Source organism: Pristis pectinata, chromosome 14 (assembly GCF_009764475.1).
Source record: "Pristis pectinata isolate sPriPec2 chromosome 14, sPriPec2.1.pri, whole genome shotgun sequence".
Classification (NCBI taxonomy): Eukaryota; Metazoa; Chordata; class Chondrichthyes; order Rhinopristiformes; family Pristidae; genus Pristis; species Pristis pectinata.
Genome location: NC_067418.1, coordinates 1,322,321 through 1,345,534, shown reverse-complemented (window position 1 = coordinate 1,345,534; position 23,214 = coordinate 1,322,321). Strand labels below are relative to the sequence as shown.

Sequence of the window (23,214 nt, the reverse complement as noted above, 5' to 3'; positions counted from 1 at the left end):
TCTCCGCCACTGCCAGAGTGAATGCCTCCTGTTGTCACTCCAAACGCCCTGACCCTCGCCTCACAGTTCCGACCCTCCCATCTGGACTCGGCAGCTTGGTTGGTGCACCCGCGGCATCTGGGCCCAGCTGTGTCAGCAACTTCCCAGCGTAGACTTGGTGCTGAGACCACAGGTCACTTAAACACAAGTACACGTTGTGGCCTTTCAAGCTTCAACAGAGTGAGGACCGAGTGACCAATGAGGAGTGTCAGGCGGCAGGAGACAACAGCACAGGCATCAGCCATTGGTCAGTTCACCACCCTGTTCCACTACTGGGTCACGGTGAAGCACGCAGAGTCCGGACAAAGTGATGGACAGAGCTACACACCGACATCTCAGCGTGTCAGGCACTAACCTTGGTGTAATGGAACTGCATGGGATCGTCAGTGGACAGGGACACCTTGAGGCCTTTGTGCAGGAACTCCCGCAGTGGGTTTTTGGAATACTCCAGGAAAAGGCTGTTGTTGCTGAGGGGAGACATTGCGATGGGGATCTGGGTGAGGTAGTAGAGGTACTGAAGAACAGGACTCTGCAAAATCAAAAACACACGGCTCTCAGGTCAGGCCACACGGACGTTCTGATAGCATCCTGAACCACGGATCGCGTCAAATCAGGGTGGTGAGGGAACCCATTCTCATTATCAGTGCGGAGGGAGGGGCGGTGACGAGGGAGGGTCCCACTGTGGGAGAGTTGGTACTGAGGGAGGGTCACTGTGGGAGGGGCGGTACTGAGGGAGGGGCAGTACTGAGACATCGGATGCGGAGGGGGTGCAGGCAGACTTCCTGCGGGGTTTCTCCTGAACAGGAAAGCTGCCCCGTCCTTATCATTCCCTCCTCAACCATCACTGCTTCTACCCAGTGCGGTTTGTGGGATCTTGCTGTGCATATCTTTGTTGCTCCAATTGTTGAGATATTAACAAACGTCGAATTAAATAATTGGACTGCTCAGGTACTTTGAATCAGACAGCACACGAGGAGATCACTTGGCCCATCGAGTCTGTGCCAGCTCTGCAATAGAGCTCGCCAATCAGTTACATGTGCCTGCTTCCTCCATTCACCTAATTCTGGTCTGACACTTCCTGTTTGATCTGCTCCCACTGCCCTACTGGGCAGTGTCCAGCTCACCAAGGGGAACGTTCCCCTCCCTCTCCTCTGCTCTCTGATCCCTTCTCCCTACATCCTTGGGGTACCCGTCTGCTGGTTTAAACCCTTCCTAATTCCACGTCTTGGTATTGGTTTATTATTGTCACTTGGATGCCCCGAATTTGTCCAGTCCCTCCACAGGACCCCAGAGCCTCACTCACGGAGTCATTGAGTTGTACAGCACAGGAACGGGCCTGTGGCCCACGACATCCATCCTGACCTTTTTGTCCGTCTGCACTAATCCCACACTGCATTAGGTCTGTGTCATGCTGGGTCTTCCCAGTAAAGCCCCACCCTCTCTCCCAGACCTTTCACATCCTTCCTGGAACCACGCTGAATGTCTCTACTGCGTGCAGTTCTGGTCACCCCCTTACAGGAAGGGTGTGGGGGCTTTGGAGAGGGTGCAGAAGAGGTTCACCAGGGTGCTGCCTGGATTAGAGGGTAATGAGCTATAAGGGGAGGTTGGACAAACTTGGGTTGTTCTCCTTAGAGCGGAGGCTGAGGGGAGACCTGATAGAGGTTCATAAGGTTATGAGAGGCATAGATAGGGTAGACAGTCAGGGTGGAAAAATGTCAAATACTGAAGGGCATAGGTTTGAGATGAGAGGGGGAAAGTTTAAAGGAGATTTAGGAGGCAGCTTTTACATAGAGAGGGGGGTGGTGGACGAATGATTTGATAGCAACGATTAAGAGGCATTTAGACAAACGTGTGGACACACAGGGAACTGAGGGACAGACCGTGTGCAGTCAGACATGTAGTTTAAATTGGCATCATGGTTGGCACAGATCTGTTGGGCCAAAGGGCCTGTTCCTGTGCTGTACTGTTCTATTTCTCCATAATTCCAGGAGTCTGGACCCAATCACAGATCCAGTTTTTCAGGCTGGTAGCTCTGCAGAATGGGTCACACAAAGGAGTCACATCACAGGACAGTGTCAAACACAGAGTCACTCCCCCAGTCCTGCAGCCTGAACTTCGGGATATAGCACTTTCAAGTGACGGCCCCCGAGCACACCGCTTGATGAGCTTCCCATAGGAGATCGAGTTACCGAGAGTTATTCAGAATGTTTTCCCACTCGGAGCAACTGGGCACAAGCCGATCCATTTCACTCCTGGCTCCTGCCCAACATTCAGCCCAGAGTCGGTCATCTCCCTTCCCCTCAGTGAAGGTGGTGAGAGGGACATGGTGTTCGCGCTGTTCTCAGGAACGCTCACGTTTTCTCAGTATTTCCCTGCCCTGCGATGTGCTGGACATTATCTGGTGAGCAGCCTCAGCTGGTCACTGATGGGCCTTCAGCCACAGACATCCCACACACTGACTCAGCAGCAGAACTTCTTGGGGTCAAAGGGTGAGAGGCAGCATCAGGGCCCTGAGGTGTGGGGAACACCCCAGGCAACTTGGACAACACACCCCACGGGAATCATCAATGTTTAAAACTTTCAAAGCACGTCCCACCAGGCTCAAGGACAGCTTCTACCCCACTGTTATCAGACTATTGAACGGTTCCCTTGTACAATAAGATGGACTCGACCTCACAATCCACCTCATTATGACCTTGCACCTTATCGTTTACCTGCACTGCACTTTCTCTGTAGCTGTAACACTTTACTGTGCATTCTGTTACTGTTTTCCTTTGTACTACCTCAATGCACTGTGATGACGGCACACAAAACCTCGGTACATGTGACAATAATAAACCAATTTACCAATTGTGTATATAAAAAACTTGCATTGACACCGGATGGTCACGTACCAGAGTGCGCTCTATAAATGAAGCACATTTAAAATGTAGTCAAATGGAAAGATCCCACAAACAGCAAAGGGGAACCTAGTGGGTGACTTGTGACGTTAGTTGGGACAAGTACTCTCCTGGGACTGGAGTGGTAGGGTGAGGGGAGGGTTAGGGTCATACCTCACCTCTTTCTGTGACACTCCTGCAGCCTCCTCCTGTTTTTAGGAGGGGAGTGGTTTTCACAGAGGCACCGTCACACCGTGGGAGGGGCGGTACTGAGGGGGGGTCACTGTGGGAGGGGCGGTACTGAGGCGGGGTTCACACTGTGGGAGGGGCGGTACTGAGGGGGGGGTCACACCGTGGGGTGGGCGGTATTGAGGAGGGGTCACACCGTGGGGGGGGCGGTACTGAGGGGGGGTCACACCGTGGGGGGGGGCGGTACTGAGGGGGGGTCACACCGTGGGGGGGTGGTACTGAGGGGGGGGTCACACCGTGGGACGGGCGGTACTGAGGGGGGGTCACACCGTGGGGGGGGCGGTACTGAGGGGGGGTCACACCGTGGGGGGGTGGTACTGAGGGGGGGGTCACACCGTGGGACGGGCGGTACTGAGGGGGGTTCACACCGTGGGACGGGCGGTACTGAGGGGGGGTCACACCGTGGGGGGGGGGCGGTACTGAGGGGGGGTCACACCGTGGGGGGGGGTGGTACTGAGGGGGGGTCACACCGTGGGGGGGGCGGTACTGAGGGGGGTCACACTGTGGGACGGGCGGTACTGAGGGGGGGTCACACTGTGGGAGGGGCGATACTGAGGGGGGGTCACACTGTGGGGGGGGGCGGTACCGTTGCTCTCCCTGACCTTACCTTCTTGAGGTTGAGTCCGTGGGAAATGTTCTGTGCGGTGAGGAACGCCGAGACCAGGTGTGTGATGGAGCCGGCCTCTCCACAGTGAGGGCGGAACTGGAAGGTGCTCAGACCTCGCTCCCTGAAACATAAAGCAGATGGTCAGTGCCCAGCCGAGTGTTCACGCTGGTCAGACCCTGTTCACTGGCACCTGGAGAGTAACCAAGCACGCACCACGCTGGGTTTCCTGTGTCCGCACGTACCCGCGTGGCACTCTGTGACCTTTGGGTCTGGGGAGACCCTCTCTGCTTTTCCTTGGCTCGATCACGCCCCAGTGAAGTGGCCTTGAGTCAAGGAGCTGGAACCTTCCTGCAGGGGCCCTGGAAGTCCAACTCCACATGCACTGAATACAATGGGAGGAGGAAGAGGCCATTTGGCCCATCAACTTAGACCAGTACAGCACAGGAACAGGCCCTTCGGCCCACAATGTTGTGCTGAACCAACTACATTAGTGATAAAATGCCCAACTAAACTAATCCCTTCTGCCTACAGTGTCCATATCCCTACCATTTCCCCCACATTCATGGGCCTGTCTAAGAGTTTCTTGAACGCCCCTATCGTATCTGCCTCCTCCACCACCCCTGGCAGCACATTCCAGGCACCCACCACTCTCCGTGTAAAAACTTGCCCACTCTCACCTTAAATGCATGACATCTGGTTTAGACATTTCATCACTGGGGAAATGATACCTGCTTTCTACTCTATCTATGCCTCTCATAATCTTATAAACCTCTATCAGGTCTCCCCTCAGCCTCTGCCGCTCCAGAGAAAACAACCCAAGTTTGTCCAACCTCTCCTTATAGCTCATGCCCTCTAATCCAGGCAGCATCCTGGTGAACCTCTTCTGCACCCTCTCCAAAGCCTCCACATCCTTCCTGTAATGGGGCAACCAGAACTGAATGCAATACTCCAGATGCAGCCTAACTAAAGTTTTATAAATCTGCAGCATAACTTCCTGACTCTTGAACTCAGTGCCTCGACTAATGAAGGCAAGCCTGCCGTACGCCGCCTTTACCGCCCCATCAACCTGTGCAGCCACTTTCAGGGAGCTATGAACTTGGACCAAGATCCCTCTGCTCATCAACACTGTTAAGGGTCCTGCCATTAACAGTGTCCTGTCCCTTTACATTTGATCTCTCAGGGTGCAACACTTCACATTTGGCCGGGTTAAACTCCATCTGCCACTTCTCTGCCCATATCTGCAACTGATCTGTATCCCGCTGTATCCTTTGCCAGTCTTCTACACTATCCACAACACCATCAATCTTCGTATCATCTGCAAACTTACTAACCCACCCATCTACATTTTCATCCAGGTCATTTATATACATCACAAACAGCAGAGGTCCCAGTACGGATCCCTGAGAAACACCACTAGTCACAGACCTCCAGCCAGAATAAGTCCCATTGACCACTACCCTCTGTCTTCCATGGACAAGCCAGTTCTGAATCCAAACGGCCAATTCACCGTGGATCCCATGCATCTTAATCTTCTGGATGAGCCTCCCATGAGGGACCTTGTCAAACACCTTACTAAAATCCATGTAGACAACATCACAGCTCTACCTTCATCAATCACCCTCGTCACTGCGTCAAAAAACTCAACCAAGTTAGTAAGACACGACTTGCCCTGCACAAAGCCATGCTGATTGTCCCTAATTAGGCCATGGTTTTCTAAATGCTCATAAATCCTTTCCCTAAGAATCCTCTCCAGTAACTTCCCCACCACTGACATGAGACTCACCAGATAAGATTTCTTTATTAGTCACATGTACATCGAAACACCGTGTGGTCCTACCCTCTCCCTAGTTATCCTCTTGCTCTTGACGTATGTATAGAATGCCTTGGGATTTTTAATCCTACTTGCCAAGGACTTTTCATGGCCCTTCTGGGATTTCCTAATTCTCTTCTTGAGTTCTTTTCTTGCTTCTTTATAATCCTCAAGTGCTCAGTTTGATCCCAGCTTCCAAAGCTTCACATACTTTTCCTTTTTCTTCATGATTAAATTAACCACCTCTCTCGACATCCAAGGTTCCCCTCCCCTGCCATCCTTGTCCTACTCCCTGTCCTGTCCTGTACTCTGTGCAGTTGGTCTTTAAACACCCTCCACAGGTGTGGACTTGCCCAAAAACAGCTGTTCCCAATTAACTCTCCCCAGTTCCTGCCTAATGCTCCCATAATTTGCCCTGCTCCAATTTAATACTCTCCCGCAAGGTCCATACTTATCCTTATCTATAGCAATCTTAACGTAAGGAGTTGTGGTCACTGTTCCCTAACTGTTCTCCCACTGAAAGGTCGGTCACCTGGCCAGGCTCGTTACCCAACAGCAGGTCCAGTACGGCTCGTCCTTTCATTGGACTATCGACATATTGATTTAAGAAACCCAGCTGGATGCACCTAACAAATTCGGCCCTGACTAAACCTCGTACACTAGGGAGGTCCCAGTTTATATTGGGGAAGTTGAAGTCCCCCATGACAACAACCCCATTAGTTTTACACCTTTCCCTAATCTACCTGCATATCTGTTCCTCAATGTCCCAGTGGCGATCGGGGAGGGGGGGGGGGGTCTGTAGTATAATCCCATCAGAGTGAGTGTACCTTTCTTATTTTTGAGTTCTACCTATATAGACTCAGTGGACGAGCCCTCTATGTCTCCTCTGAGTGCAGCTGTGATATTGTCCCTGAATCCCTGATTAGCAGTACAACTCCATCCCCCTCCCCGCCCCCCCCCCCAATCTTTTCTAAAACATCGAAACCCTGGAGCATTAAGCACCCAATCCTGTCCCTCTCTCAGCCAAGTCTCCGTAATGGCCACAACATCACAGCTCCATGTTGTGACCATGCTCGAAGTTCATCACTCATCTAAGTTCATAATACCCCAGCATTCAAATACACCCACTTCAAACTGTCTGTCCCATCATGTCTGTTACTTTGCTCCTGCCTGTGTTTACTGGCCCTGACATCTACCTCCCTCTCAATCCCTCCACTGTCTGACCCGGTGCCCTGGTTCCCATCCCCCTCCCAAACTAGTTTAAACCCTCCCGAGTAGCACTAGTGAACCTCCCAGCCAGGACATTGGTTCCCCTCCAGTTAAGGTGCAACCCGTCCTCCTTGTACAGGTCACCCTTGCCCCAGAAGAGGTTCTAATGACCCAAGAACCTAAAACCCTGCCCCCTGCACCAGTACCTCAGCCACTCATTCATCTGCTCTATCATCCTGCCCTGACTAGCACATGGCACTGGGAGTAATCCAGAGATTACTATCTTGGAGGTCCTGCTCTTCAGCCTCTTTCCTAACTCCCTGTACTCACTCGCAGGACCTCTTCCCTTTTCTACCTATGTCATTGGTGCCAACGTGCACCACAACCTCTGGCTGCTCACCGTCCCCCTTGGGAATATTCTGCAGTCGCTCTGAGCCATCCTTGACCCTAGCACCTGGGAGGCTCCGTGCTGGCTCACAGAGCAATCCCATTTCCCCACTGACTGCCCTGTCCGTCAGCTCAACCCCCCCAGTTCTCCCACCACCCTGGGGTCTTTAGGACATGGGGGGAAACCAGAGCACCCGGGGGAGTCTCAGAGCCTCAGGGAGAATGTGCAAACTCCACACAGACAGCATCCAGGGCCAGGATTGAACCTGGGTCCCGGAGTGGTGAGGCAGTAGCACTACCTGCTGCGCCACTGAGCTGCCCTCATCAATCAATCATTTCCCTCCAGCGGTACTGAGGGAGAGGCACACTCTGGGAGGGTTTATGGAACTGTCTGAGGACCCCCTTCACATTGAGGTTATATTACTCACTTCATGTTCCTGATCAAACACATCATTACACACGTGTGAGCCCAGGGACCGTGTGTACCTGTCTCTCTCTGTTCCTGCATCCCTTACATCACCACAGCCCAGTGTCCACTTATCCATCGGCTTTGGACTGACACCAGTGCACAGGCCGATGATAAATGCCCAAGAGTGGTCTCCGCTCTATCAAACAATTGTTCTCCAGCTCTCCACCTCTGGACCCCCTGTCACTGCTGCCCCCAGCCCCTTCACCCTGGGACGGTCTGTTCTGATAACAAGTCCTCATCCAACTCTGAAATATCCAGTCCACTGTTCTCAGCAACAACCACATCGTTGGAGGAACTCAGCGGGTCAGGCAGCGTCTGTGGAGGGAGATGGACAGTCGGTGTTTCTGGTCGAGACCCTTCATTTGGACTGAGAGATTGAGGGGTGATGGACTGTATATACGAAGGGGAGGGTGATAGTGGATCCCGGTGAGGACGGGTGACGGGTGGAGGAGGGGAGAGGGCTGACGGGTGGAGGAGGGGAGCGGAGAGGCTGGGAAGCGATGGGTGGAGGTGACAAAGGGCTGACTATCACTGACCTCACACCAGCACCCAGAGGGTTACAGAGGCCAAGCTCCAGACCAACACTTACTTGCGCAGGTTGTTGAGGACCATGATGTTTGCGTACATGTAGTAGAGGTAGTAGCTGTAGGGAGGGTTCTGCTCCCGAGTCCACTCCTCGGGGCTTGGGCTCTTTATTGAGAACATGTGAGCACTGTGTTTGGATTCATCGTCCACGCTGTCAAACCCTGTCACCTGGCACACAGAACAGATCGTCAGAGGCATGGACTTCATCCCTGGGGAGCTACAGCAGAAGGCTCCAACTCCCTCAATTCAAATTAACACTTTCATAAAATTATATGCAAGAAATAGAAAAGAACACTGCATGGCTTTCTTGACATTCATCATGTTATCGGTTCGGTCCATTTGGGGTGTTAGGATACATCCTCTGGGCGACACAGGACTCCCAGTGTTTCAGAGGCTTTGACACAGGATCCTCCCCTCAGCATCCCATGTCAGACTGACCTTAGATCACAGCCCGTCACACAGAACCTTCACAGTAGCTGCACCGCGTCCCTCAGCATGTCCTCCTGCAGCCAGGGATGTGCCAGTCAGCAGCGTTCCCTTACGGACATATTATTATATGAATGATTTGGATGAGGATGTGGGCGTGTGGGCGGTGTAGTTAGTGACACCATAGTTGGCGGTGTGGGAGACAGTGAGGAAGGCTGTCTAAGGTTACAACAAGATCTGAGATAACTGGGCCAGTGGGTCGAGAAGGGGCGGAGGCAGGTTAATTCAGATAAACGCGAGGTGTTGCATTTTGGTAACAAACCAGGGCAGGGCTTACACAGTAAAGGGCAGGGCTCTGGGAGTGTTGTGGAACAGAGAGACCGAGGTACAGGTACAAAGTTCCTTTAAAGTGGCGACACAGGTAGACAGGGCGGTGAAGAAGGTGTTCGGCACACTGGCCTTCATCGGTCAGGGCACTGAGTACAGGAGCTGGGATGTCACGTTACAGCTGTACAGGACATTGGTGAGACCGCACTTGGTCACCCAGCTATAGGAAGTGCATCATTAAACTGGAGAGGGGGCAGAAAAAATTCACAGGGATGTTGCTGGGACCGGAGGGCTTGAGTTATAAGGAGAGGCTGGACAGGCTGGGACTGTTTGCTTTGGAGTGAAGGAGGCTGAGGGATGACCTTAGAGAGGTTTATAAAATCATGAGGGGCACAGATAAGGTGGGTAACAGTCTTTTCCCCAGGGTAGAGTCTAAAACTGGAGGGCACAGGTTTAAGGTGAGAGGGGAAAGATTTAAAGGGGACCTGAGGGAGGTGGGTGTGTGGAACGAGCTGCCAGAGGAAGTGGGTGAGGCAGGAACATTAACAACATTTAAAAGACACTTGGGCAGGTACATGGACAGGAAGGGTTCAGAGGGACATGGGCCAGATGGGACCAGCTCAGTTAGGCAACTAAGTCGGCACCGACCGGTTGGGCCGAAGGGCCAGTTTCTGTGCTGTATGTCTCGGTGACATCTTGTTGTACAGACAGACCAAAGTGGCAGACAGTCTCTCCTTCCTGCTGGCCATTGAACGGCCCCCACACCACAGCAAGAGCAGCTCACCCCCACCGCCCCGGTCAGGGCTGCCCAGTCAGTGGTGGCCTGGGACAACAGTGGGAGGTTTGAACAATTTTTAAACCCGGCCTTGTTGCTGTGATTGGTTGACTCGGGGTGTTGCAGTGAGCGGCGAGGTGAAACGGCAGCGGGAGGTGGCGGAGGTGGAGCGTGCTGCAGACCGTGGGGCAGGAGGCTGGTTTACACACGTATTTCAGGAACAGATGCAGCTCTCGGTTTTCTTTAGGGTTGATGGTTGCTTCGAACAGAGGCAGGAAAATATTCTCCAGCATTTTCCCAAAACTTGGCAGGATTTTTTTTGCTCGAAAGATGTCGCTGAAATAAAAACAATAGATAAATGTGAACAAGTCCAGACATCGACACTCGCCGCACCTGACTGATGAACCCCAACCTGTGAATCTGCGTCTGCTTCTCACCTGGGTGCGGATTTTAATAAAACCATCAGTGGGCCACAACCCAGCAGCTGACGGATACTCTCACCGTGGGAGGAGCGGCAGTGAGGGAGGGTCACTCTGTGGGAGGGGTGGCAGTGAGCCCCTCAGGGGATCGCCTGTGTCATGGACGAGGCCGATGCTATTTTGATCTGAAGTGTTGTGTGTGGCGGTAGTTGGCATAATGTGTGTGTGTTTCACGGGTATTAGTTTGCATTATTCTCTGTAGTTATGTAGTTGCTTTGTTGTTTCTTTCTGTATTGGATGTAATGTATTGATAATGGTTGTCTTTTGTAGTGCTTTTAGCTAATAAATGTTTTGTAAAAAAAAGGGGTGGCAGTGAGGGAGGGTCACACTGTGGGAGGGCGGTACTGAGGGATGGTCACACTGTGGGAGGGGAGGTACTGAGGGAGGGTCACACTGTGGGAGGGCGGTACTGAGGGAGGGTCACACTGTGGGGGGGCGGTACTGAGGGAGGGTCACACTGTGGGAGGGGCGGTACTGAGGGAGGGTCACACTGTGGGAGGGCGGTACTGAGGGAGGGTCACACTGTGGGAGGGGAGGTACTGAGGGAGGGTCACACTGTGGGAGGGGAGGTACTGAGGGGGTGCCACAATGTTGACAGTGCTGCTGTCTAGTTTCGACTCCGCGGTGAATGTACAATCACAGCTGTTGAATGATTTCCAAAGCTGGGACGTACTAAATGCGAGGGACCTGAATGACCCAGCGGACGTTGGGCGAGTAGACTCGGTGTTTAATGAACCACTTGGCCAGGTTCGCCCACTCACTGGGTGAGCCTCCGTAGATCGAGAGGCGGGGCTCGGAGTATTGGTATTTGCTCTCTTCCAGATCCCGGGAGACCTCCTGTAGGAAGCACAGACAGCGTCAGCCCTGCACACACTGATAAAACAATTGCATTTCTATAGCACCTGACACCACCTCAGGACATCCCAAAATGTTTTGCAGCTGAAGATCCCACAGATAGGACTGTGACAACGATCGGATAGAGGTCGCTTGATTAAAAATATGTGAGTTCTACCCAGGGTCCTGGGGTCAATATTTTATAGTGTTCAACAGCACAGAAACAGGCCCTTTGGCCCAACTCATCCATGCCGATCAAGATTCCTTCCTGAGCTTGTCCCACTCGCCTGTGTTGAGCCCATGTCCCTCTAAACCTTTCCTCTGCACGGACCTGTCCAAGTGTCTTTTAAACGTTGTAACTGTACCCGCCTCTACCGCTTCCTCTGGCAGCTCGTTCCACACACCCACCACCCTCTGTGTGAGGAAGTTGCCCCTCAGGTCCCCTATAAATCTTTCCCCTCTCACCATAAACCCCCACCTAGTTTTAGACTCCCCTCCCCTGGGGTAAGATAGGGACCATCCAAACTTGCCAATCTTTCTGTTGATTTATTCCATTGCTGTTGGTAACCCCAGGCCTGAACCGACAACCCAGGTACCTGAGTATAAATCCCAGCACGGCAACAGCAGAATTTAAATCCGGGATTTAATAAGAACAGCCAGTCTCAGTAACACAGCCCACAAGGTTCACACACCAGATTGGTAAAAGCCTGTCTGGTTCACTGTCCTTCAGGAGAGGAGATCTGCCTTCCTCGCCCCATGTAGTCCACAAGTGTCTCCAGTCCACCAACGTAGCTGACTCTGGCCTGACCCAGCAAGACCGTGTGTCCTGGAGAAGTCAGCTCAACTCCACCCCGCAATAAAGCAAGGCCAATAAACGCCCCCAAAATTTCATACATGACTTGGCTGTCACACTTCTGTCAACAATCTTCAAAAGTACGGCATTATTGGGGGTCACCAAACAGAAAATGCTGGAAACACTCAGCAGGTCAGGCAGCATCTATGGGAGAAGGAACTGGGTCAACTGTTCAGGTTGGAGATCCTTCCTCTCCTCACAGATGCTGCCCGACCTGCTGAGTGTTTCCAGCATTTTCTGTTTGTGTTTTAGATTGATGTTCACACTGCCGGGGTATTTTGAGACATATGGTGAGGAGCGGTGTACAACAGGCGACCACACAACGCAGCCTGTTGAGATACTCACACACCTTGAGGATGCGGGCGAAGTACTCCCCCTGGATGTAATTGTCAGTCTTCAGGTAGAGATCTCTCAGCTCGCTGGCGCCCACCGGGTTGTACTTTGCATTAAATTTGTCAAATCGATGAAATGTCTGACGACCCTGAAAGGAAAATTAACTTTTACAAATGAGCTTTCTGGACACTTGACAAACAAGGGTTGGAACATCACGTCACAGCGGCACAGAACATTGATGGACCACAGATGGAGCACTGTGTACAGTTCTGCTCACCACACAACAGGATGTGGTAACAACAGGGGAAGTGCAGACACCCTCCCAACGGCAGGGGGAGTGGGCACTGGTGCTCAGTTTGTGTGGGAACATGAGGAGGCCATTCAGCCCCTCAAGTGGTTGATTGGTACCCTAAATCCCCTTCCCCGCCCTGGGTCTGTGCCCCTGAATGTCCTCACAACCTCCGTCCTTCAGCCCCACAGCTCATTTCCTGGCGAGAAACCCAATACTCTGGCTCACCATCCCTTAAGCTGTTTGTGTTCCTGCCTCTGTGTGTGTGTGTGTGTGAGAGTGTGTGTGTGTGTGTGAGAGAGAGTGTGTGTGAGAGTGTGTGTGTGTGAGAGTGTGAGTGAGTGAGTGTGTGTGTGAGTGTGTGTGTGTGAGTGAGTGAGTGTGTGAGTGAGTGAGTGAGTGTGTGTGAGTGAGTGAGTGAGTGAGTGAGTGAGTGAGTGTGTGTGTGAGTGTGTGTGTGTGAGAGTGAGTGTGAGTGAGTGAGTGAGTGAGTGAGTGAGTGAGTGAGTGAGTGTGTGTGTGTGTGTGTGTGTGTGTGTGTGTGTGTGTGTGTGTGTGTGTGTGTGTGTGCGCCTGTACTGTACTGTGTGGGGTACTGCAGGGAACTGTAGCTGCTTAAGGAAGACGACATTCCAGTTTAAAAACTTTTGGATGTTTTGATAAAGTTATTTATAAAATAAAATGCAAATAAAAAAGGGGTTCCTCAGCAAAATGTTCAGCAAACCTGTGTCACTCCAGGACTCTACACCCCGGGATACAGACTCCCCCCCCACCCCCAGGATACAGACGCCCGCACCAGCGACCTGCTTATTGCTCTAAGGAACCATTCAACAGTCTTATAACGGTGGGATAGAAGCTGTCCCTGAGTCTGGTGGTATGTACTTTCAGGCTTTTGTATCTGCCCGATGGGAGGGGGGAGAAGAGAGAATGTCCGGGGTGGGAGGGGTCTTTGATTATGATGGCTGCTTTACCGAGGCAGCGAGAGGTGTAGACAGAGTGAAGGAACACTTTCCACTTCCCTGGGTGAATGCAGCTCCAGCATCTCTCAAGAAGCTTGATGTGATCCAGGAAAAAGCAGCCCGCTCAATCGGCACCCATGCACCCCCCGATCACCCCTTCCCTGCACCACCGGCGCACAGTGTGCACCAACTACACAATGTATCGCAGCCTCTCGCCCAGGCTACCCCGACAGCACTTCCCAAAGCTCTGACCTTTGCGAGGGCTGCAGGCACCAGGAAACACCACCACCTGCAGCTTCCCTTTCAGTTTGAAAATATATCAGCCTTGCTTCATCGTTGCTGGGACTCCCTGCCCACCAGCACCGTGGGGACTCCTTCACCAGAAGGCCTGCAGTGGTCCAACGGGGGAGCTCCCTCCCGCCTTGCCAAGGGCAGTGAGGGATGGGCAATAACTGCCGGCCTGCCACTTATCCCAGCTTTAATAAACGACCGCGTTGCAGGAGGTGTTGGTGTGATGGTGAGCTCAGGTATGACAGACTCACCGCATGCACATCCAGCGAGTCGACAGTGAGGTCATAGGGATCCATGTTGAGACTGGCGAAGAGCTGGCGGAGGGTCAGCTTGTGCCCCTTCCTCTCCAGGACAACCCTGTCCGCCTCCTTCTTGTTGGTCTGCTGGATGAACCTCAGCAGATGTTTCTGGCTCATGCAGGCAGCTGCATGGATGTGTGTGTCCACCTGAGCGGAAGATAAGATATCTTCATTAGTCACATGTACAGCGAAACACACAGTGAAATGCATCTTTTGCGTAGAGTGTTCTGGGAGCAGCCCGCAAGAGTCGCCACGCTTCTGGTGCCAACATAGCACGCCCACAACTTCCTAACCCGTACGTCTCTGGAATGTGGGAGGAAACCGGAGCACCCGGAGGAAACCCAGGCAGACACGGGGAGAACGTACAAACTCCTCACAGACAGCGGCCGGAATTGAACCTGGGTCGCTGGCGCTGTTATAGCGTCACGCTGACCCCTACACTACCGTGCCTACAGTTACAGTCAGCTTTCCAGACACAGGAAACACCAGTTACATTACCATGGCAACCTCGGACTGACTGTTGGCAACTAAATCAGGAACAGTATAGTCACAAGTGTGAACAGTTACATTTCTATAGCACCTGGAGACTTCCCTTCACAGCTAATACCTGGGAATCTGTTTGAAGTGAAGTCACTACAGGCTGTGTGCAGTTAGTTGAAATCATCCAGTCCTGACACTACCCAAGAGGCAGGGAAGGATTCAGAGGTTGTGGGCTTCCCTGGGGGCTCCAGTTTCCTCCCACATTCCAAAGATGTGCAGTCGGTGGGTTAACTAGCTGCTGTTATTTGCCCCCAGAGTGTGACTGAGGGGTGGAATCTGGGGGGAGCTGATGGGAATATGGGGAGAATAAAATGGGATTAACATTGTAGGTTATGGTTGTCATGGATTCAATGGGCTGAAGGGCCTCGTTCTGTGCTCTATCACCCGTCTGTGTGGTTCTCCAGGGACACAAGAGAGATTGCAGACGCTGGAATCTGCAGCAACACACAAAGTGCTGGGGGAACTCAGCGGGTCAGGCAGCATCCGTGGAGGGGAATAAACAGTCGACGTTTCGGGCCGAGACCCTTCATCAGGACTGGAGAGGAAGAGGGCAGAAGCCAGAATAAGAAGGTGGGGGGAGGGGGAGGAGCACACGCAGGCAGGGGACAGGTGAGTCCAGGTGAGAGGGGAAGCTAGGAGGGTAGGGGAGGGGGGAGATGTAATAAGCTGAGAGCTGATGGGTGGAAGAGGCAAAGGAATAAAGGGCAGGAGGTGGGGAATAGATGGGCAGGTCATGAGGGCTGGGGAGGGGAAAGAGAAGGGGTTTGCACCAAATGCTTCAAGGGGCTGTCGGAATTTACCCCGATGGCATCACACAGAAATAGATGTGGGTCTCCTCCACACTGTAGTGTAGTAGGCAACTATCCCCACCCCCACCCCCAGCACCCCCCATTTACTGCTCCCCACATCAAGCCCACACCCCCCTTGCTGTGGACAGGCAAACAGCGACAAGTGGTGTCACAGAGGTGAAGATCCAATGCAAACTCCAGGCCGTGAGCCAAAGGTTTACAGGGGTGCAGGTCCCGAACTCACCGGAGTGGGCTCAAGGAGCGAATGGCCTCCCCTTGGCGGGAGGAGGGCAGTTAGCCACTCAGCCCCTCTACCTGTGACTTTCCCAGATTCCTTTCCTCCCCGTGCCATGGTCCATCCTGAATGACTTGACCTCTAATCCCACGCCACCTTGAGGTCACTGCGTCGGTGGAATGGTTCACCGGCTGGTGAGACACTCCCAGCCGACCCTGCCGTTTCAGGTAAGTGTCACTTGCTTATTTGTAGAGAGTTAACCCTTCACTGACACACAGAATGTTTAACTTCACATCCCGAGTCTCAGCTTCAACTGGAAATGCTCTCGGCTTCTCCATGGGATGCCTGCTTCCCATTCCCACTATGGGCAACCCAGAATGTGGCACACGGAGTGTTTACACCCAGGACCGTCATCAAACCAGTGCCCAGTGAATCCAGCACCTGTTTACTCCCTGTCGATCAGGGCGAGTGTCAGTGCCAGCGTTGTTAATTCTAGTCCTGCCTAACAGCTGAAGGTTTGGATCCCACCGAGAGAGGCCAGAGAAACAACCCGTGCACCAGTCAACACTCACTCCAATGTCACTGAGTCACCTTCAGACCACAGTAGCTACAACACTGGGAGTCTTGGAGAAAGAAACGAAACATTTGATGCCCGTTTTAAGCAAGAATTAAATTCTGAACTAGCTTTATAATATAAATATTTAATAGCTTGCATGAAGCAGTTTACTGATTTTGTTCTTGAAGCAGAATTTTTATTTCAAAAGGCAGCAGAAGTCCCAGTGATCAACAGTTTCAGATTGTTTCTGTGGAAAGGGTCCCCCTCCCCTCTGTGCGGAGAGGTTATTCCCAACTTCTGAATGACCAGGGTTCCGAGGCAGGTCCAGGAATCCCTGTCCCTGGTGGAATATGTTTTTCATTCATAATCCTTAAAAATCTCAGTCCAATCACCTCCCAGCAGCTGTGTTTCAGCAGAGACGGTGATGTTTCCGACAATCCCACCCTCGGTGCTCTGCCACTGCTGGGGTAACCTGCCACTGCTCTCCTCCTGAAGGTCAAGTGCAACATCAGTTCCTCGACCCTGCTCACCTTCCAGTAATGTCACACCGATCCTGTGTCTCAGCCTCACCTTCCTGCTTTATCCCCAGAATCTCCGGATCCTCTCAAATGCCCAAAGACCTCAGGTCTGTGCCTTGAAAATACTCGGGCCCCGAGCACACACAGGCTCTCAGGCCAAGAATTCCAGCCACGTGTGAAGACATGTCTCCGCTGTCCGAATTAGCCGTCTCTATCCCAAGACTATGTTCCCCTGGTTCCAAACTCTCCAACCACAACACCTGCTCTGTCAGGACCTTGTGCCTCCATTCTGTTGGGGAGAGTTGTGACTAAGGCGAAGATGGAGTGTTATCCGCAGGGACTACCTTCACTACGTCAGTGCGTATAGAATCGGAGAAAGTCTATAAAACCAGAAGACATAGGAGCAGGATTAGGCCATTCGGCCCATCAAGTCTGCTCTGCCATTCGATCTTGGCTGATTTATATTTCCCCCCAATCCCATTTTCCTGCCTTCTCCCTGTAACCTTTGACACCCTTACTAATCAGGAACCTATCACTTTAAATGACTTGGCCTCCACAGCCGTCTGTGGCAACAAATTCCACAGATTCACTGCCCTCTGGCTGAAGAAATTCCTCCTCATCTCTGTTCTAAAGGAATGTCCTTCTATTCTGAGGCTGTGCCCTCTGGTCCTAGGCTCTCCCACTACTGGAAATATCCTCTCCACGTCCACTCTGTCCAGACCTTTCAATATTCAGTAGGTTTCGATAAGATCCCCTCTCATCCTTCTAAACTCCAGTGAGTACAGGTCCAGAGCCATCAAACGATCCTCGCATGTTAACCCTTTCATTCCTGGGATCATTCTTGTGAACGTCCTCTGGACCCTCTCCAACGCCAGCACATCCTTCCTTAGATACGGGGCCTCAAACTGCTCACAATACTCCCAATGTGGTCTGACCAACGCCTTATAAAGCCTCAGCATTACATCCTTGCTGTTATGTTCTAGTCCTCTCGAAACAGTCGACAACCATTCGGCCCGTCGAATCCATACTGGCTCTGTCTAAGAGACATCCAGTGGGTGTCACTCCTCCACCCTCTCCACATAGCTGGGAAAGTTCCAATGCTCACCCAACTCTCTCTCAGACTCTACCACTGACCCTGCCTCCAGTCGTCCCCCAGCACTGCAGTTCCCGACCCCAAGCGCCCGCTGAGAGAGAAAACGTTTCCTCTTGCTTCATTTGGGAAGCATCTTTGTTCCAAGCCTCTACAGTCCTTGACCCTTCTCTCTACGTCAGCACCGCCTCTCTCTTTACTGTTTGTACCCCTCGTGATTTCAAATCCCTCGATTCGATCCCCTCGCAACCTCCTCTCTTCAGGCAGTACAATCCACAGAACTAAAACGCTTCTGCACCCTCTCAAAGCCTTCACGTCGTTCCCAGAGAGTGGTGCCCAGAACTGGACAAGTTGTGGGCACCTCATTAGGAGCTCCTTACTCATGTCCCCTCTGCCTCGAGTCCAGGATCCCAGCTGCCATCTAAACCACTTTGCCAACCTGCACTGCTACTCCCAGTGAGTTATATACACGTGCCCCAGATCGTCATAGACTCCTGCAGCACAGAAACAGACCCTTTGGCCCATCTAGTCCATGCTGACCTGATCTTCTGCCTAATCCCATATACCTGCACCCGGACCATATCCCTCCAAACCCCTCCCATCCATGTACCTATCCAAACTTCTCTTAAATGTTACAACTGAACCCACATCCACCACTTCCGCTGGCAGCTCGTTCCACACTCGCACCTCCCTCTGAGTGAAGAAGCTCCCCCTCAGATTCCCCTTAAATATTTCACCTTTCACCCTAAACCTGTGACCTCTAGTTCTGGTCTCACCCAACCTGAGGCGAAAAAGCCTGCATGCATTCACCCTATCTATACCCCTCACAATTTTGTACACCTCTATAAGATCTCCCCTCATTCTCCTGCGCTCCAGGGAATAAAGTTCTAACTTATTCAACCTTTCCCTGTAACTCAGGTCCTCAAGTCCCAGCAACATCCGTGTAAATTTTCTCTGCACTCTTTCAAGCTTATTGATATCTTTCCTGTAGGTAGGTGACCAGAACTGCACACAGTGCTCTAAATTCGGCCTCACCAATGTCTTGTACAACTTCAACATAACATCCCAACTCCTGTACTCAGTGCCCTGATTTATGAAGGCCAATGTGCCAAAAGCTCTCTTTACGACCCTATCTACCTGTCACGCCACTTTCAAGGAACTATGGATCTGTATTCCCAGATCCCTTTGTTCTACCACATACCTCAGTGCTCTACCATTCACTGTGTAAGCCTTACCCTGGTTTGTCCTCCCAAAGTGCATCACCTCACACGTGTCTGCATTAAATTCCATCAGCCATTTTTCAGCCCATTTTCCCAGCTGGTCCAGATCACGCTGCAAACTTTGACAGCCTTCCTCACTGTCCACTACGCCCCCAATCATGGTGTCATCCGCAGATTTGCTGATCCAGTTTACCACATTATCATCTAAATCATTAATGTAGATGATAAACTACAACGGACCCAGCACCGATCCCTGCAGCACACCACTGGTCACAGGCCTCCAGTCAGAGAGACAACCATCTACTACCACTCTCTGGCTTCTCCCACTAAGCCAGCAATGAATCGTCCTTTTTAGAGACACAAGAGACCACAGATGCTGGAAATGGGGCAGAAACCAATCTGCTTGGAGGAACTCAAAGTGGGTCGGGCAGCATCTGTGGGGGGAAAGAGATGGTTGAAGCCTTGGGTGGTCCGTCGTAGAGCAGTGCCCTCTGTTTACACTGCCTCTCCTCGCTCGGCTTGCTAAGTGGCAAGACTTTGCACTTTTCTGCACTACCTCTCACCTGCCAGCTGCCCATCCCACCTGCCTTGATCTGGCACCGTCCTCACATTTCACTGCACTCTAAGTTTTGTGTCAACTACAAATCTGGAAGTGGTTCCCTGTACAGACTAGTCCCACTCGTTCATGTATCTCCCAGTAGTGACCCTGGGGAACTCCAACATACACCTCCCTCCAGTCCGAGAGACAACCTGTCCCTACTACTGTCAGTGTCCTGTCACCGAACCAGTGGCTGCTCCCTCTTACACTCCACGGGCAGAACACGCTGACCACTGGACCCTGGCTGAGCTCACTGAACAGTGTCGGCCACTGGACCCTGGCTGAGCTCACTGAACAGTGTCGGCCACTGGTCACTGGCTGAGCTCACTGAACAGTGTCGGTCACTGACCAGAGTGGGGGAGAGTGAGCAGGGTTGAAGGAGGTGGTGGGGTTGGGGGATGTGGGCAGAGGGTTGTAGGTCCCCACAGGTCAAGGACAAGCCTATTATGTGGCACTTTAGCAAATGCTCTTTGAAAGTCCGCGTACACCACACCACCCTCTACACTTACTCTGAAGCAAGATGGTGCCGGAGCGTGGCGACTCGTTGCAATCTGCTCTCTACAGATCTATTCATTGCTATAATCATTCTACATCAATACACTCTGTACTAACCCCATGTAACTGCATTGTGTAATGAATTGACCTGTACGATCAGTGTGCAAGACAAGTTTTTCCACTGTACCTTGGTACAAGTGACAATAATAAACCAATACCAATAAATCAATACTCCTATACAAACCTCTACTGAGGTAGTTCAACGCAAGTTCCCTAATCAATCCACACTTGTCCAAATGACTGCAGATTTGGCCCCTAAATTTTTTTTGCACCTTTTCCAGTTTAATGACATCCTACAGCAGGGTGACCGGAACTGTGCGCATTGCCCCAGATGCTGTACTGTATTAACGTTAGATTGATTGGTTAGGTGGGTTTCAAGTTGTAGAACCTGTGGGGACCTACAACCCTCCACCACATCCCCCAACCCCACTACCTCCCCCAACCATCTCCCCTTCTCTGGTCAGTGACTGATGTTCAGTGAGCTCAGCCAGGGTCCAGTGGTCAGTTACTGACACTGCCCAGTGAGCTCAGCTAGTGGTCAACATTGTCCAATTAGCTCAGCCAGTGTTCAGTAGCCAGTGACCAACACTGCCCGGTAAGCTCGGTCAGTGACCAGTGACTGACACTGCCCAGTGAGCTCATCCAGTGACCAACACTGTCCAGTGAGCTGGGTCAGTGACCAGTGACCGACACTAGCCGTGCTGGCGACCCAAGCTGAATTGCCCCCTCACCTTGCGGACATTGTAGAAGTCCCGATGCGGCACACCCTTAAGTTCCCTCAGCTCAGCCATCTCGTTCAGCATTTCGTGCAGGTAGAACTTGGAGCCCAGGAAGTTCAGCCGCCGGTGGCAGTAGGTCTTCCTGCAGGACAAAACCGGAGATCAGGATCAACCTGACCCAATCCCCACTGGAAAACCCCAAGAAAAACCAGTGGAGGCACACAGTCCATCGATGGAGGCTCAACCATCCAAAGTGACCGCGGTGCCTCCAGACCTGTGCACTGGCAGGGACGATCTGGGGCGAGCTTCCACACCTATAACTTCATAAAGCAATGAAGACCCAGTTGGCTCTAGTGGGCGGGTCTGGTGTCTTCCATTGGTCGACTGGCTGGAGGGAGTGACCGTGCAATGGTCAACAGTCCGAAGGCAGAAACAGAAGGAAATAATTCAATCCCTCGAGCCAGTGTCAGCTCCGAGTAGAACAACCCCATCAGTCCCATTTTCCCAAAGACGTGGGGAACATTTACAAGGATGTTACTGAGACTGGGGGGGCTTGGGTTGTAAGGAGAGATTGGACAGACTGGGACTGTTTTCCCTGGAGTGTGGGTAGCTGAGGGGTGACCTGATAGAATCATGAGCGACGTAGATAAGGTGGGTGGTCACTGTCTTTTCCCCAGAGTGGGGGAGTCTAAAACTAGAGGGCACAGGTTTAAGGTGAGAGGGGAGACATTTAAAAGGAGACCTGTGGGGCAACTTTTCCACACAGTGGGAGGTGGGTGTGTGGAACGAGCTGCCAGTGGTAGAGGGGGGTACATTTATCACATTTAATAAAAGGTCCATGGATGGGAAAGGTTTAGAGAGAGATAGGGGCCAAATATGGGTAAATGGGACTAGCTCAGTTAGACAACTTGGTCAGCATGGACAAGCTGGGCTGAAGGGCCTGTTTCCATGCTGTATGACTCTGTGACTCTCTGCCAGTCTACGATAACTGACCCACACTCCGCAATCCCGGTAGGGTCTGTCCCCAGACACTGTAAAACCCCAGCTCAGGGCGAGAGGTCTCTGGCGCCCAGTGACACAGTTTGACCCAATGGTTACTGGTTGGTCGCCATCTCTGTGGAGATGTAACTTACGTGGGGCCATCAGCGATCAGTGCAAGGATGTGACTCAGGTCCAGTGTGAAGGTCTCGAGGTCAGGGTACGGGAGACCTTTGGGTTCCTCTTGTTCCAGCATCTCCTTATTCTCATAAACCAGGGTGATGCCTTCCTTCATCCTTGCCACATATTCCAGGTTCTCTGGAGCGTCGCTGAGATCATAGGGATCCTCCCCATCCCTGGGAGCTGGGTGGAAGTCTGGACAAGGGAGCACAGAGCAGTTAGACACGTCCACCAATCTGCAGCTCACAACTCAACACTGCTTCGTTTCACAAACCATTCCCACAATCCGCAGCCGGATCTGCATTCCCACAATGCTACAGATCCAACACAATCTACACAGAGCCACAGAGTCATACAGCACAGAAGCAGGCCCTTCAGCCCAACTCGTCCATGCTGACCAAAGTGCCTTCCTGAGCCAGTCCCATTTGCCCGCATTTGTCCCGTATCCCTCTGAACCTTTCCCATCCATGTCCCTGTCCATGTGCCTCCTAAACATTGTAACTGTACCCACCTCGGCCACTTCCTCTGGCAGCTCGTTCCATACACCCACCACCCTCTGTGTGGAAAATACACCTCAGGTCCCCATTATATCTTGCCCCTCTCACCTTAAACCTGTGGCCTCTAGTTTTAGACTCCCCTGCCCTGGGGAGAAAGACTGTGCATTCATCGTATCTACGCCCCTTGTGATTTTATAAACCTCTGTAAGATCACCCCTCAGCTTCCCACACCCCAGGGAAACAGTCCCGGCCTGACCAGCCTCTCCTTATAAATCCAGCCCTCCAGTCCGGGTAACCGTGCGAATGGATGGAAGGGCAGGCTGGAGGGGCTGTGGCCTCCTCCTGTTCCTCTGGCCTGCCAGTTGTGATGGGGGAGCGACGTGTTACGGAGGACACTGCCCGGCGGATCATCAGTTACTGGAGAGCTGAGCCGTGGTCAAGAGTTTGGATTCTCGACCCACCTGCAGTTCAAACTCACGTGCTAGCTTCCTGACAGAGGACATCACAGTGAGCAGAAAGCCAGCTGCAGGACGGATGGGAACATCTGGAAATGGTGTGCAGGCTGAGAGCCAGCTGTTCTGTCGACCCTGCTCGCCCCACAGTGGCTCGAACAGTGCGATGAAACCTTTCCTACCTCCCCA

At 52.3% G+C, this 23,214-nt stretch overlaps 1 protein-coding gene across 1 annotated transcript in view; it reads right to left on the bottom strand.

The window, feature by feature from the left end:
• The window catches only part of ampd3a (adenosine monophosphate deaminase 3a), a 42,606-nt gene that overhangs the window by 4,673 nt on the left and 14,719 nt on the right, over positions 1-23,214 (bottom strand). The window contains exons 5-13 of the mRNA XM_052028852.1: positions 22,052-22,271; positions 20,931-21,060; positions 14,052-14,246; positions 12,278-12,409; positions 10,915-11,078; positions 9,972-10,098; positions 8,239-8,402; positions 3,775-3,895; positions 395-568 (exon numbers count right to left, since the gene is read on the bottom strand). Coding sequence (XP_051884812.1) covers positions 395-568; positions 3,775-3,895; positions 8,239-8,402; positions 9,972-10,098; positions 10,915-11,078; positions 12,278-12,409; positions 14,052-14,246; positions 20,931-21,060; positions 22,052-22,271 — 1,427 coding nt within the window. The remainder of the gene's footprint in view (positions 1-394; positions 569-3,774; positions 3,896-8,238; positions 8,403-9,971; positions 10,099-10,914; positions 11,079-12,277; positions 12,410-14,051; positions 14,247-20,930; positions 21,061-22,051; positions 22,272-23,214) is intronic.